At 46.9% G+C, this 13,510-nt stretch overlaps 1 protein-coding gene across 6 annotated transcripts in view; it reads left to right on the top strand.

Annotated features, from left to right (window-relative positions):
• EFR3B (EFR3 homolog B) overlaps positions 1-13,510 on the top strand; it is a 129,738-nt gene that overhangs the window by 84,011 nt on the left and 32,217 nt on the right. For all 6 annotated transcript variants that reach the window (XM_081000912.1, XM_081000910.1, XM_081000909.1 and 3 more), the window contains 5 exons: positions 259-409; positions 2,005-2,126; positions 7,053-7,202; positions 9,354-9,488; positions 12,094-12,172. In XM_081000912.1, the coding sequence (XP_080857038.1) occupies positions 259-409; positions 2,005-2,126; positions 7,053-7,202; positions 9,354-9,488; positions 12,094-12,172 (637 nt within the window). The remainder of the gene's footprint in view (positions 1-258; positions 410-2,004; positions 2,127-7,052; positions 7,203-9,353; positions 9,489-12,093; positions 12,173-13,510) is intronic.

Here is a 13,510-nt window from a genome sequence, read left to right as displayed (position 1 = left end):
CCCCCCAAAAAGGGGTAGAACACTGCCAGATTTTATTCGTGTGAGTAAATTGCAGTCTCTTGGAAGTTGGATGTCCCTGAACTAGGTGACTCCACAATTCTGTGATCCTCTCACTGGATAAAAATCAGTTTCCTGCGTTCCTTTGTACCCTTTGGTGACATTGAGCGTTGCCTTCCCTCGCTCTCCTTCTAACCCAGTAAGGGACGGAGTCATTCTAAGGGTGGTTTTGCATTTCTCTTTCTCTGCCTGCCACTCCAGGTATGTGTGCATTGCGATGGAAGCCCTGGACCAGCTCCTGATGGCTTGTCACTGCCAGAGCATCAATCTTTTCGTGGAGAGCTTCCTGAAGATGGTGGCTAAGCTGCTGGAGTCAGAGAAGCCGGACCTACAGATCCTTGGCACAAACTCAGTAAGCGTTGTGAGATTTGCAAAGTGTTGCTTCTGAGGAAGAGGTGCGGGTAGCAGACTTGGCCAGGGCCTTTTCAACACTGGCTCCCGCCTGGTGGAACTCTCTGTCTCATGAGACCAGGGCCCTGCAGGATCTGGTTTCTTTCCGCAGGGCCTGTAAGACAGAGTTGTTCCGCCTGGCCTTTGGCTTGGAATCAACTTGATCCCCTTCCCCTCTTTCCTTTCTTCTTCTGTGATGGAACTCCTATTTGGGGACTTCCCTGGCTTTTTTCTGGCCCATGTAGGACCAGTCTGGATAGTTGGCCTTGGTGAAGATTTGACGTTTTCATCCCCAAAAAGTTTTTGATTTGAGTTTCTACTGAAATGAGGCTGCATTTTAATGTTGTACTTTAATATTGTTTTTAAGTTGCATTTTAATCAATTGTTTTTTATACCTGGTGTTAGCCACCCTGAGTCCGGTCTTGGCTGGGGAGGGTGGGGTATAAATAATTTATTATTATTATTATTATTATTATTATTATTATTATTATATTATTATTATTATTATTATTATTATTATTATTATTCCCTCCTCCGAGAGACATGGCTTGGCAGGGTGCCTAAGCAGCTGAGAAGTGAAGCAGAGAGTCCCTGGACCCAAACTTTATTCATTTTGTAAAATTTATAAACCGCTTAGAACTGTACAGTCGGGTGGTACCCCCAAAGGTCATCAAGTCTGACCCACTGTAATGCAGGCTGTCACATGGAAGGTGGAATACTGTGTCCAGTTCTGGGCGCCACAATTTAAGGAGGATGTCGACAAGCTGGGACGTGGGCAGAGGAGGGCGGCCAAGATGATCAAGGGTCTGGAAACCAAGCCTGATGAGGAACGGTTGAAGGAGTTGGATACGTTTAGCCTGAAAAAGTGGAGATAGAGAGGAGATATGAGAGTCATCTTCAAATATCTCAAGGGCTGTCCCATGGAAGATGGAACAAGCTTGTTTTCTCCTTCTCTGGAGAGTAAGACTCAATCCTATTGATATCAAGCAGGTGCCTTCAATGTACTCCTGCTAAAAGCATTCTTGCTTTTAGATGAGCCTGTCCAGAGGCTGAGAAAGTTGATATAACAATAACAACAACAATAATAATTTATTTATATCCCACCCATCTGGCTGAGTTTCCCCAGCCACTCTGGGCGGCTCCCAATTAAGTGTTAAAACAATACATGAATACATGAATGATATGAATTTCACAACTAAACTTTAAAACATACAAAATTTTAAATACCAAAGCTAAATTCCCCTTTAATTCCCTCTTTAAAAAATAGTGACACAAGAGTCTTCTTTTAAAAGTAATAAGATTACTTGCATTCAGTTCACAGTATGATCCTGAAGGCAGGCTTTAGCTTGTAGTTACAGATGAGAGTGAGGGTTCATCTCATAAGGGGATTGAGCCCACGTGCTGCTCCAGCTCACACAGACAACATCACTCCGTGTGGAAAGGAAGATCTTCCATATTTCCCTACAGAGTGAGAACTGAGCAAGAGCGTTGCATTTTTAAAATTCATGTCTCCCACCTCTTTCTCTGCCACCCTGCTCCCTGTTTCCCCGCCTGCAGTTTGTGAAATTTGCAAACATTGAGGAGGACACCCCTTCGTATCACAGGAGCTACGACTTCTTCGTCTCTCGCTTCAGCGAAATGTGTCATTCCAGCCACGACGACATGGACATCCGGACAAAGTGAGTACCAGCTGGATTCATCTATCCATCCATCCATCCACTCCATTTTTATCTCACCTTTTCCTCCAAGGAGCTCAAGGTGGTCACATGATTCACCAACTCCCCATTTTATCCCTAGAACTGGCTGTCAGGGTCTTACCTAGTGAGCCTCAATGGCCTAGTCTGAATTTGAACCCTGGTCTCCAAGGTCCTCGAATCAGAAATTTGTAGAGTTAGAGTCATCTAGTCGAACTCCCCTCAATGCAGGAATCTTAACTAAAGCATCCATGACAGATGGCCAGCCAACCTCTGCTTAAAAACCACCAAGGAAGGAGTGTCCACTACCTCCCAAGGGAGACTGATCCACTGTCAAACAGCTCTCACTGTCAGAAAGTTCTTTCTGATGTTTAATTGGAATCTCCTTCCTTGTAACCTGAAGCCATTGGCTTGAGTTCTCCCCTCCTATTCAGGAGAAAACAAGCTTGTAGAGTGTGTAATATACACAGGCAACCTTACCTCTTAGCGCCCCCTGGAAATCCCACTGCCCCCAAGGAGCTCTACCGCCGCTGCATTAAGCTGAACCAACACCTACTGTCAAGGGGATTTAATTGGGCGCAAACAGGCCGTGGCACTGTGCAGACCCCAAATCGAAGAGGAACCATAGCAGGAAACAAAAGACATGCTAGTTTTGAGGCGGTTAGTCACCAATTGCTCTTAGAGGCCTCCCTGGAGTCACCTTGTTCTGATCCGACTCCCGCGCCCCGACCTCAACTATTCATTATCCCTCTAAAAAGCAGCACCCAGCTTTTGTCGAGGAGGGACAAGGCATTGAAAAGGCATCTTTGGCAGGCTAATTGCAGGTGGAGATTGTGTGCAGAGTTGCGGGGAGCACTGCCTGAATCGGATCCAAGACAGAAGCGCTCCTTGGGTGGTGGAATAGAGGGGTGGGTGGGGAAAGGAAGCCCCTGCTGGGGTTTTTTCGAAAGCACCAGGAGAGGAGAGAAGCTCGGTTCATGGAAAGCAACATTCATCTGGCTCTGCTCCTCGTAATTAATCCTTTGGGGAGGAAGGAGTCGCCCCCGCCGAAAGGGAAAGGAAGGTGCTCTTTAAATGCTCATGCTAAATGAGGTTGCAATCGCCTGCCAGGGGTAGGCTCACCTTCAAGGAGTCCAAAAGGGACACTCACACCCAAAACTGGTTTGGCACAGATCTTCCAGCAAGAAATAGAACCAGAGGGAAGGAAGGACTCAAGCTGGCTTCCTCAAGATGACAGAGGCCACGCCTCCTCCTGTGGGTCTTTGCTGCATAGAATTGTAGCGCTGGAAGGGAACCCAGGGCTTATCTAGTCCTCCCCTCACAACACAGCTGAAGAATCCCTTGCAGATGGCCGTGCAACCTCTGCTTAAAAACCTCCAACGACAAAGGGTCTTCCCCCTTCCGATGGAGCCCATTCCACTGTCGAAAAGCTCTTACCACCAGAAAGTTCTTCTTGATGTTGAGTCGGAATTTTCATTTTCGTAATTTAAATCCATTGGTTTGGGTCTTCCCCTCTGCACCAGCAGAAAATAGCCTTGTTCCCTCTTGTTCCCAGCAGAAAATAGCCTTGCTCCATCTGGTACGCAGGCTGAGACCCTCCCTGTCCACAGACTGTCTCGCCAGAGTGGTGCATGCTCTAGTTATCTCTCGCTTGGACTACTGCAATGCGCTCTACGTGGAGCTACCTTTGAAGATGACCCGGAAACTACAACTAATCCAGAATGCGGCAGCTAGACTGGTGACTGGGAGCGGCCGCCGAGACCACATAACACCGGTCCTGAGAGACCTGCATTGGCTCCCAGTACGTTTCCGAGCACAATTCACAGTGTTGGTGCTGACCTTTAAAGCCCTAAACGGCCTCAGTTCAGTATACCTGAAGGAGCGTCTCCATCCCCATCGTTCTACCCGGACACTGAGGTCCAGCGCCGAGAGCCTTCTAGAGGTTCCCTCATTGCGAGAAGCCAAGTTACAGGGAACCAGGCAGAGGGCCTTCTCGGTAGTGGCACCCGCCCTGTGGAACGCCCTCCCACCAGATGTCAAAGAGAACAACAACTACCAAACTTTTAGAAGACATCTGAAGGCAGCCCTGTTTAGGGAAGCTTTTAATGTTTGATATATTACGGTATTTTAATATTTTGTTGGAAGCCGCCCAGAGTGGCTGGGAAACCCAGCCAGATGGGCGGGGTAAAAATAATAAATTACTATTACTATGACTATTTCTATTATAGAACCAGAGAATCTTAAGAGTTGGAAGGGACCCAAGGGTCATCTAGTCCAACCCCCCGCAATGCAGAAATCTAAAGCATCCCTGACAGATGGCTATCCCACTTCTAACATTACTGATATTAATATTACTGATATTTTCAAGAGGAATATTACTGTTGCAGCTGTTAGACTGGTTTTGCAGTCCCAGGGCTGTGGAAGAGATAAGGAAGCGCTGATGATTTAAGCAAATTATCTTTTTTTAAAAAAAACCAATACAATTTCTTATTTTTATAATAACATGAAAAAGAAAACAAAAAAGTTCATAATCACAAATTTAATTCATACATCTTATTTTTTCTTTATTTATTTATTTTTACCCACAACCAGTGAAAACAAACAGTGAAAACCCACAGGGAGCTGATACACTGGGTATACATAATCAATAATAACATATTCAAATCAACCATATGTACAGTTCTATATACCTTAACACCCCTCCCTCCACAAGGTTTATTTAACTTTTAACATTTTAATTGCCCCAAATTGTTCAAACCTGCCCAAATTGTTCAAACCTGCCCAAATAATTCAATTAGTTTTCTCAAACCAATCCTCCTCCTTCTCACTGACTTTAAACCCTTTCATTTAATGTATCTTCACAGTTAGCTATTCTAAGGTTGTAATATTTTTCCATTTTTTCCTCCATTGGTTCACCCGTAGCTCTTCTGCATTTTTCCAATTACTCGCTATAACCTGTCTGGATACAATTACCATCAATTTAACCCATTTACATTCCTCTTTTGTTTTAACTCCGTGCTACTCAGGCAAATAAGAACCATTAATTTAGATATCTCCACCTTCCTACCCACAATTCCCAATATTTCTATACCAATCTGTTTCCAGAATTCATACATCTTAATTGACTTCCCTCCCCTCCGCCTCCTGGTTCCATTATTTTATACTTATTCATGCACATCTATAGAATCTTATATTCTTAACAGTCCCATTTTAACATCTTATTCATGTTGTTACAAGCGACCTTTAGAAGTTCAACTAATGTAGAAACCTATACACAAAGCTTGCAATATATGCCTTAAACATTTCCCCTTTTTAAAACAACAATGTCCTTTTCTTTCTTGGGTATCAAATTTTGTACTATGTCATGCATAGTTCTTTAGTTTGTTTTGCCAATCTTCTTCTTCTTTGGCGGTAGCTTCTGTCAGGAGTTCAGCCTACACTCGAGTAGGACCCTGGCAGAGACACATGCCCGACTAGCATGTTCCCTCCCTCCTGGTTGATCGTTCGGGAGCTTCATTAGCTTTCTTCATCCTGAACATCACAGCGACAGATACCAATCGACACCAGCACACTTAGGGATCTGCAGAGTCTTCACAATTCAGCATTTTGGCTAATCTACTTTATTTACATATAAACACACACGGAGCACTGCAACATGGCTCCCTCTCTCTCTAGCATCAGACAGCAAAGAGGAAAAGAACAAAGGACAATAGTCCCACTTCACGGAACACAGTAACACAAACATCCTGTCTCCATCACTTCCCACTCTGTGGAGTCAAAATATATACCGTCATGTGAAAGACAACAATCGCATGACTGCAATCATGAAGCAGGAATTCTAACAGCTTCTTCCTTCTATAGGGATCGGCAACTCAAGCAAATTATCATACCAACCAAAGAACAGCCTGATGACTCTTGCGAAGCCCACAAATTAGAACATAAAAAACCTCTGTCGAGAATTTTACAGTTGGAAGGGACCCTGAGGGTCATCTAGTCCAACCCCCTGCAATGCAGGAAAATGCAGCTGTCCTCTGTGGTGATTGAACCTGCAAACTGTGGCATTATCAGCACCACACTCTAACCAACAGATGCTTCTAGGTCCAGCTTTTACTTCGGCAGATTTAAGATCAGTGAGATGCTGCAAAAGAGCCTTCCCCATATTCCCTGGAGATCTAATAACAGAGAAGTTATTAATCTCTTATGTAAAAAAAGGAAAACAGATTTTTTTACAACCTCAGTTTTTAAGTAGAGCTTGGGTGGCCACCTGCCATGGATGTTTTAGCTGAGGTTCCTTCCATTTCTGTGATTCTGTGATTCCATTCCCTAAGACTCTCAGGTTAGAAATAGTTATGTAGCTGAGAGCTGGGGGCAGATGAGAAGCTGTAGCCCCAAATAGCAATAATAATAATAATAATAATAATAATAATAATAATAATAATAATTTATACCATGCCCATCTGGCTGGGTTTCCCCAGCCACTCTGGGCGGCTTCCAACCGAATATTAAAAACAATACAGCGTCAGACATTTAAAACTTCCCAAAACAGGGCCGCCTTCAGTTGTCTTTTAAAAGTAAAATAGTTGTTTATTGCCTTGACATCTGCTGGGAGGGTGTTCCACAGGGCGGGCGCCACCACCGAGAAGGCCCTCTCTCTGGTTCCCTGTAACCTCACTTCTTGCAGTGAGGGAACCGCCAGAAGGCCCTCGGCGCTGGACCTCAGTATCCGGGCTGAACGATGGGGGTGGAGACGCTCCTTCAGGTATACTGGGCCTTTGAGGCCGTTTAGGGCTTGAAAGGTCAGCACCAACACTTTGAATTGTGCTCGGAAACGTACTGGGAGCCAGTTTGGGAGAGGCTGAGCCAGAATTCCAGGTAGGCAGCAAAAAAAGTCTCTCTCTCTCTCTCTTTCAGAATCCGGATGTCTGGGATAAAAGGTCTCCAAGGTGTGGTGCGGAAGACGGTGAACGACGAACTTCAGGCCAACATTTGGGACCCCCAGCACATGGATAAGATTGTCCCTTCGCTGCTCTTCAATCTTCAGCAAGCGGAGGAGACTGAAAGGTGAGTAACTTTCCGCCCAGGGGAATCCTTGCACTCGAAGGGCAAGTCTGGGCACTCTCACGGAGGCATCTATCAAATAATTGAAGGCCCCTTTAAGGAGAGGAGCATAGCTGTCAACCGTCCCTTATTTGGTGGGAAAGTCCCTTCTCCCAGCGCCGTGTCCCGCTGCTGTCCCTTACTGATGATGTCCCTTAAATTTCCCGGGTTTCAAAGGAAGCAGCTCCTCTCCCTCCCTCCCTGCCGGCCAGGGAGGAGGGAGGCTCCAACTGTGTTGCTTGGCTGCGTTGCTCACCCAATAAGGAGTCTAAGAACGACTGGGGGGTGGAGCTTGCATGCCTTGTGCCGATCAAATCGGCCGCTTTGCCTGGGGACTCGCCTTTGCTCAGCGCTTCCCAATGGAGAGGTGACGGTGGTTTTCCTTGCTGCATTCCCTTTGCTGGGTTGCTGTGCTGTGGGAACCACCACTTGAGGCTTCGTTTGGCTGCTGGCTGGGCTTTCTGCTTTTGGCTCGGAGGGGCTCAGAAGTTGAACATACCTGTGCCCTGAAAATCCCTTATTGTGGCTGCTGATCCCTTATTTTCGAGGCTGCTGGTCCCTTATTTTCAAATCTGTAAGTTGACAGCTATGGGAGAGGGGGCGTGGCTTGTGCTTTGCACATGAAAAGCCCCAGGTATGATCCTCAGCATCACCAGGTATGCCCAGGTAAGGCTGCTGCCCAAAACCTTGGGCAGCTGCTGCCAAAGTAGAAAATAGTGGGCTCTGCGAGCCAGTGGACTGTCTATCTCCAAGGCAGCTTCCTGTGTCCCCGTGAGCCCCAAATTCTCCATCCATCCTGGAGGTGGTCCTCTGCATCTCTGTGTGAGTCACTGTTCTGTCTTGCCTCTTTCTGATCAGCTTCTGCTGGGGGCGAGGTGGGAAGTTATCCTTCCGCATCTGTGCCTGGGGTGGGATTGCATTCATCCCCTCATTCCGGTGCAGCTGGGTCGCAGAATGACCCAGAGGAGGGTATCCGTTGGGTCTCTGTATGCTGGGTTTGATCCTGCCTCTTTCCTCTGAGGAACCACGACATATGGCTTGTGCAGCAAAATGTCTGCAACTGGGAGGCTTCTTCCTGCTCCACATTCCCAAGAATATGTCTTTCTAGGTGCCACATGGCTCTAGGTTTACTTCAGCAGGGTCTGGGTGGGAACATGCCAGTTTACTTGCGAGATCAGCTTATGCCAAATACACCCACTTGACTTCTTCGATCTGTGGAGCTGTCACTGCTACAGGTGCCACCTGATACCGATGGACATTATGTAGGAAATAAATCTTTTATTGTGACAGCATTTATCCTCTGGAACTCCCTGCCTCTTGAAATCAGGAAGGCGCCTTCGAAGTAAACTTTTCAGTGCCTGCTAAAAATTTTTTATTGTTTTATTCTATTTGGGGCTTTCTGTATTCAGAAGGGGCTTATTCAGGTGTCCTACATGCCAGGAAATGAAAGTCCTGCAAATCTGTTGTCTAAGGTTGTTAACAGAGAACAACTTAAGGTTTATGTACAGAGGTTGCAACTGGGTTGAACCACAGGTACTACAGGTTACATGGAAAGGGGAAAGATGTAAGGATATAGTTCTGTTCCACCTTAAAAGGAACAGGCATGACTGTTGTGTGTCATATGCCTGTTTACATTCCAGCACAGTCTGCTGGGAACTTCCGTTGTATATTGCTTTTGCTATACAGTTGTTTGCTTAGACACGAAGGGAAGCAGACATGTTTTTTCCTTTGTTCCTGAACTATGCTGAATAAACGCCCGTAAATAATGCTTACACATGTCTCTGTCTGCCACTTACGTTGTGAAGATTTATTCACTCTGCTGATAGGAGTGTGCTCAGCTTCTGAATGTATCAGAGGCTCGAGTCATTGATTGATGCTGTTCTGGGAACCGGAGTTCGCCCGGCTGCCGGCCGGTGGCTGGAGCCAGCTGGGGGCCTGCCTGATGCCCCCGTCTCCCCGGCAGCATCCCAACAGGGGTGTATAAATTTTATGAAATAAATGCTCCAGACATTTGGAGGAAACAAAACTCAGAAAGAGCTGCGGCCGTGCATTTCTGCACTGTGCAAGTCTCCAGACCTGGGTCTGAATTGAATTTGTCTCTGCTCTCTCCTCTAGCCGTTCTCCATCTCCCTTGCAAACAACCGAGAAGGAGAAAGAGAACCCGGCAGAGCTGGCCGAGAGATGCCTGAGGGAGCTGCTGGGCCGGGCGGCTTACGGAAACATCAAAAACGCCATCAAACCTGTCCTCATGTAAGTCCCTGGTGATCCTGCGCCGCTCCCCATTGATCTTGCCTCAGTGGTCCCATCGGGGTGGGGGGGTCGGTTTGCCTAACCAGAAGAGCGGGGGTTTGAGGGATGTGATACATAGATAGCAGTCAAGTACAACATTCCTTGTTTTCCTAGAGTGAACATGCAAGGGGATGTTTGGCCCAGCCAATCAGAACTTCCTGTTTCCTCCTGGGTTAGAGCATCCTTCCTCTTATATGTGACTAGATGTGGGCCTGACCTTACCTGTGCAGGTAACAAAAGCGCAAGGCACGCAGCCCTCCTCCCTCTTTTTTCCATCTTCCTTTTGCCGTGTGAACTGGAGTGACTGCCAGTCTGCAGTCACTGGGATTAACCCCTCATATGGGGTAGATCCACATGTATATCCTTTGTAACTAAGTCTGCCTTCAGGGATCCATCTGTGAACTGAATGTGTGAGTAAACTTCTTTTATATACAGTCATACCTCGGGTAGCTTCGGGTTGAGCTTTTTCGGGTTGCGCTCCGTGGTGACCTGGAAGTAACGGAACACGTTACTTCTGGGTTTCGCCGCTCGCGCATGCGCAGACACTCAAAATGATGTCACGTGCATGCACAGAAGTGGCGAACCACGACCCGCGCACACACAGATGCGGGTTGTGTTCTGCTCTGGATGTGAATGGGGCTCCGGAACGGATCCCATTCGCATCCAGAGGTACCACTGTACTTTAAACAAGATTACGGCATGTGTTTCTTCTTTTAAAAGGAATATAAGGGGACTTACCAGGAATCTAATATTAAGAGGCTTAAACAAGCCTGCAACCAGTTATTTGCTGGGCATTTAAAAGGGGAATGTAAAACTCTGCTAAGTTATAAAACTTGCTAGCACCAGTTAGGAAGGATATTAATAAACAATATATCCTCTCCTGCCTGCCTGAACATTCCCACAGGCTTTGCATTTGGTGGAAGCAGGAGCAACTTCAGGGGCTGAAACCACAGGCTCCATCCAGATTCAACACTTTATGGCTCTACTTATAAAGTACAAAAAAACTAATACTCTCAGCTGCATCAGTGCCAGTTTTTTTGGTAGCTACAGGAGGGGAAAGTCGTGCTCAGATCTCGATTGCTTGTTGTTGTTGTTGTTGTTTAATCGTTTAGTTGTGTCTGACTCTTCGTGACCCCCTGGACCAGAGCACGCCAGGCACTCCTGTCTTCCACTGCCTCCCGCAGTTTAGTCAAACTCATGCTGGTAGTTTCGAGAACACTGTCCAACCATCTCGTCCTCTGTCGTCCCCTTCTCCTTGTGCCCTCCATCTTCCCCAACATCAGGGTCTTTTCCAGGGAGTCTTCTCTTCTCATGAGGCGGCCAAAGAATTGGAGCCTCAGCTTCAGGATCTGTCCTTCCAGTGAGCACTCAGGGCTGATTTCCTTCAGAATGGATAGGTTTGATCTTCTTGCAGTCCATGGGACTCTCAAGAGTCTCCTCCAGCACCAGTATTCAAAAGCATCAATTCTTTGGCGATCAGCCTTCTTTATGGTCCAGCTCTCACTTCCATACATCACTACTGGGAAAACCATGGCTTTTACTATACGGACCTTTGTTGGCAAGGTGATGTCTCTGCTTTTTAAGATGCTGTCTAGGTTGGTCATTGCTTTTCTGGTTTCCCACAAATCCAGCTACAGGCCTCCCCATGTGTTCTTTCTAGGAACAGCTAAATAGAGCCGCCATGTGCAGAGGCAGTTGACATGGGATGCCGCAGGCAGACAGCAAAGGAAAGCAGAAACCTTCATGTCCTGCTCACGGACTCCCCAGACATCTCTGACCACCCACTGTGCGAAGCAACGTGGAGGACCAGGTGGTCCTTTGATCTGAGCTGGCACTCTTATACTATAGGGAGCGGGGGAGCCTGTTGCCTCCCAAATGTTGGTGGACTACAGTTCCTATCATTCCTGACCACTGGGAGCCTCAAAAGCACCTGGAGGGCTGCAAATGCTCTCTGTCACCACTTGGATATTTGCACTGGATCTGCACACAGGGAAAGCATGCTATAAATTACCCAGAAATTAAATCGTTATAACAAAAGAAAAAGAACCCTATGGAAAACCGCAAAGAAAATTATTTTGCTCTCTAGCGCCATCTGGCGTTGCATGTTTGTAACACATTCAAAACACTGTTTTCGGACTAATGTAGCTGAGTCCTTTGTCTCTCCCTCCCTCCCTGACCAGCTATTTTTGGCTGGAATCCTTAAATCAATTTTCACATGAGAAAAGGCTAATCTTGGATACAGAGAAACCGAGCTAGCAGGTTTTTTTAAAAATTGTCAAACAAAGAAACCGAATCGTTGGTTGAACTTTGAACAATCGATAGATTTGTTTCTCTAGTTCAGGTGGTGATTTCTAGATACCCAGGGAAAAGCCGATTTGTTTTCTGCTCCAAGAGCTGGCTGTGTGCGTTACCTGCCTTCCTGCAACCACCTGCCATGGCTTCTCACCTGACACTCTGAAACCAGGGACTGTCCTCCAGATGCTCTGGCAGGTGTGCGAGAGCAGGAAATCCAGATGTTTGTTGGTTGCCTCTGCTAAACGGTGTCCTTTCCCTTCTTTCCCAAAAGCCACCTGGACAACCACACACTGTGGGAGCCGAAGACGTTTGCCATCCACTGCTTTAAGATCATCATGTACTCGATCCAGGTGAGAGTCGCTGAAAAGAGAGTGGGTTTGGGTTTCGCTTTGCCGAGGGGCAGAGCTCCTCTGCCCACACAAACATACATCGTTTCAACCCTGCGGGGTCCTGCGAATCCACCTGCTTCCTGGCGGACGTTTATAAAAGGATGCCTGGCATGCAGAAAGAGGGTAGAGAAAATTTGCCTCCCTCTTTTGCAACGCTAGAACGCACAAGCGTGCAATGCAGCCGGAGATTTGCTACAGACAAAAGAAACGGCTTCTTCAGTGCACGGTTCAGCTGTGAGAAGGCAGTTGTGGGATGTGATACATAAGAAGCAGTCAAGTACAACATTCCTTGTTTTCCTAGAGTGGACATGCAGGGGAATGTTTGGCCCAGCCAGTTGAAAACTTCCTGTTTCTTCCTGGCGGGAACATCCTTCCTTTGCATGTGACTGAATGTGGGTGTGACCTTACCTGTCCAGGTAACGCAAAAGGACAGGACACACAGTACAGTCTCTCTTTGACGCCATCCGTCATTGGACCAGCTTTTTAGCTAGAAATGCTCTGTTGGCTTTCAGGGGCGCAGCTGTCCCATTCAGGACCGGGGAGTCCCCCACACCTGCCTGCCCCCTGTAAACATGCATAGGTAAAGGTAAAGGGACCCCTGGCCATTAGGTCCAGTCGTGACCGACTCTGGGGTTGCGACGCTCATCTCACTTTATTGGCCGAGGGAGCTGGTGTTTGTCCACAGACAGCTTCCGGGTCATGTGGCCAGCATGACTAAGACACTTCTGGCGAACCAGAGCAGCGCACAGAAACGCCGTTTACCTTCCCGCCAGAGCGGTACCTATTTATCTACTTGCACTTGACGTGCTTTCAAACTGCTAGGTTGGCAGGAGCAGGGACCGAGCAACGGGAGCTCACCACGTCGCGGGGATTCGAACCGCCGACCTTCTGATCAGCAAGTCCTAGGTTCTGCCACACTAATATCAACTTGCCCTCATTTACCAAACCATCTGGTCTCAACTATTGCACTCTAACCCCAATTATATTGGCAACCAGGCCTTCCACAAGGACTGTTGACATTCCATTCCCATATCTTACTCCCATATCTTAGATGCTGGATTTGAACTCAAGCCTTAACTCAAAACAGACATATGCAAACATCCTGGCTGGCCATTGGTGCCAGATAAGAATACTTGTTCACATAAGGAAAGCATAAGGGTTACAAAATGCAAGCATGCAGGAATCATTCATCAATACATTCTGCCTAGAAGGTCAAATGCAATTAATATCGAAACCATTAGGACAATGGTATTTAACACCTGTCAAACTAGCAAAAATGTATAGAATGAGCAGTAAAGC

The sequence above is a fragment of the Podarcis pityusensis genome, assembly GCF_964106645.2.
Source record: "Podarcis pityusensis genome assembly, chromosome: 3".
Taxonomy (NCBI): domain Eukaryota; kingdom Metazoa; phylum Chordata; class Lepidosauria; order Squamata; family Lacertidae; genus Podarcis; species Podarcis pityusensis.
This window is presented reverse-complemented; position numbering and strand designations above follow the sequence as displayed.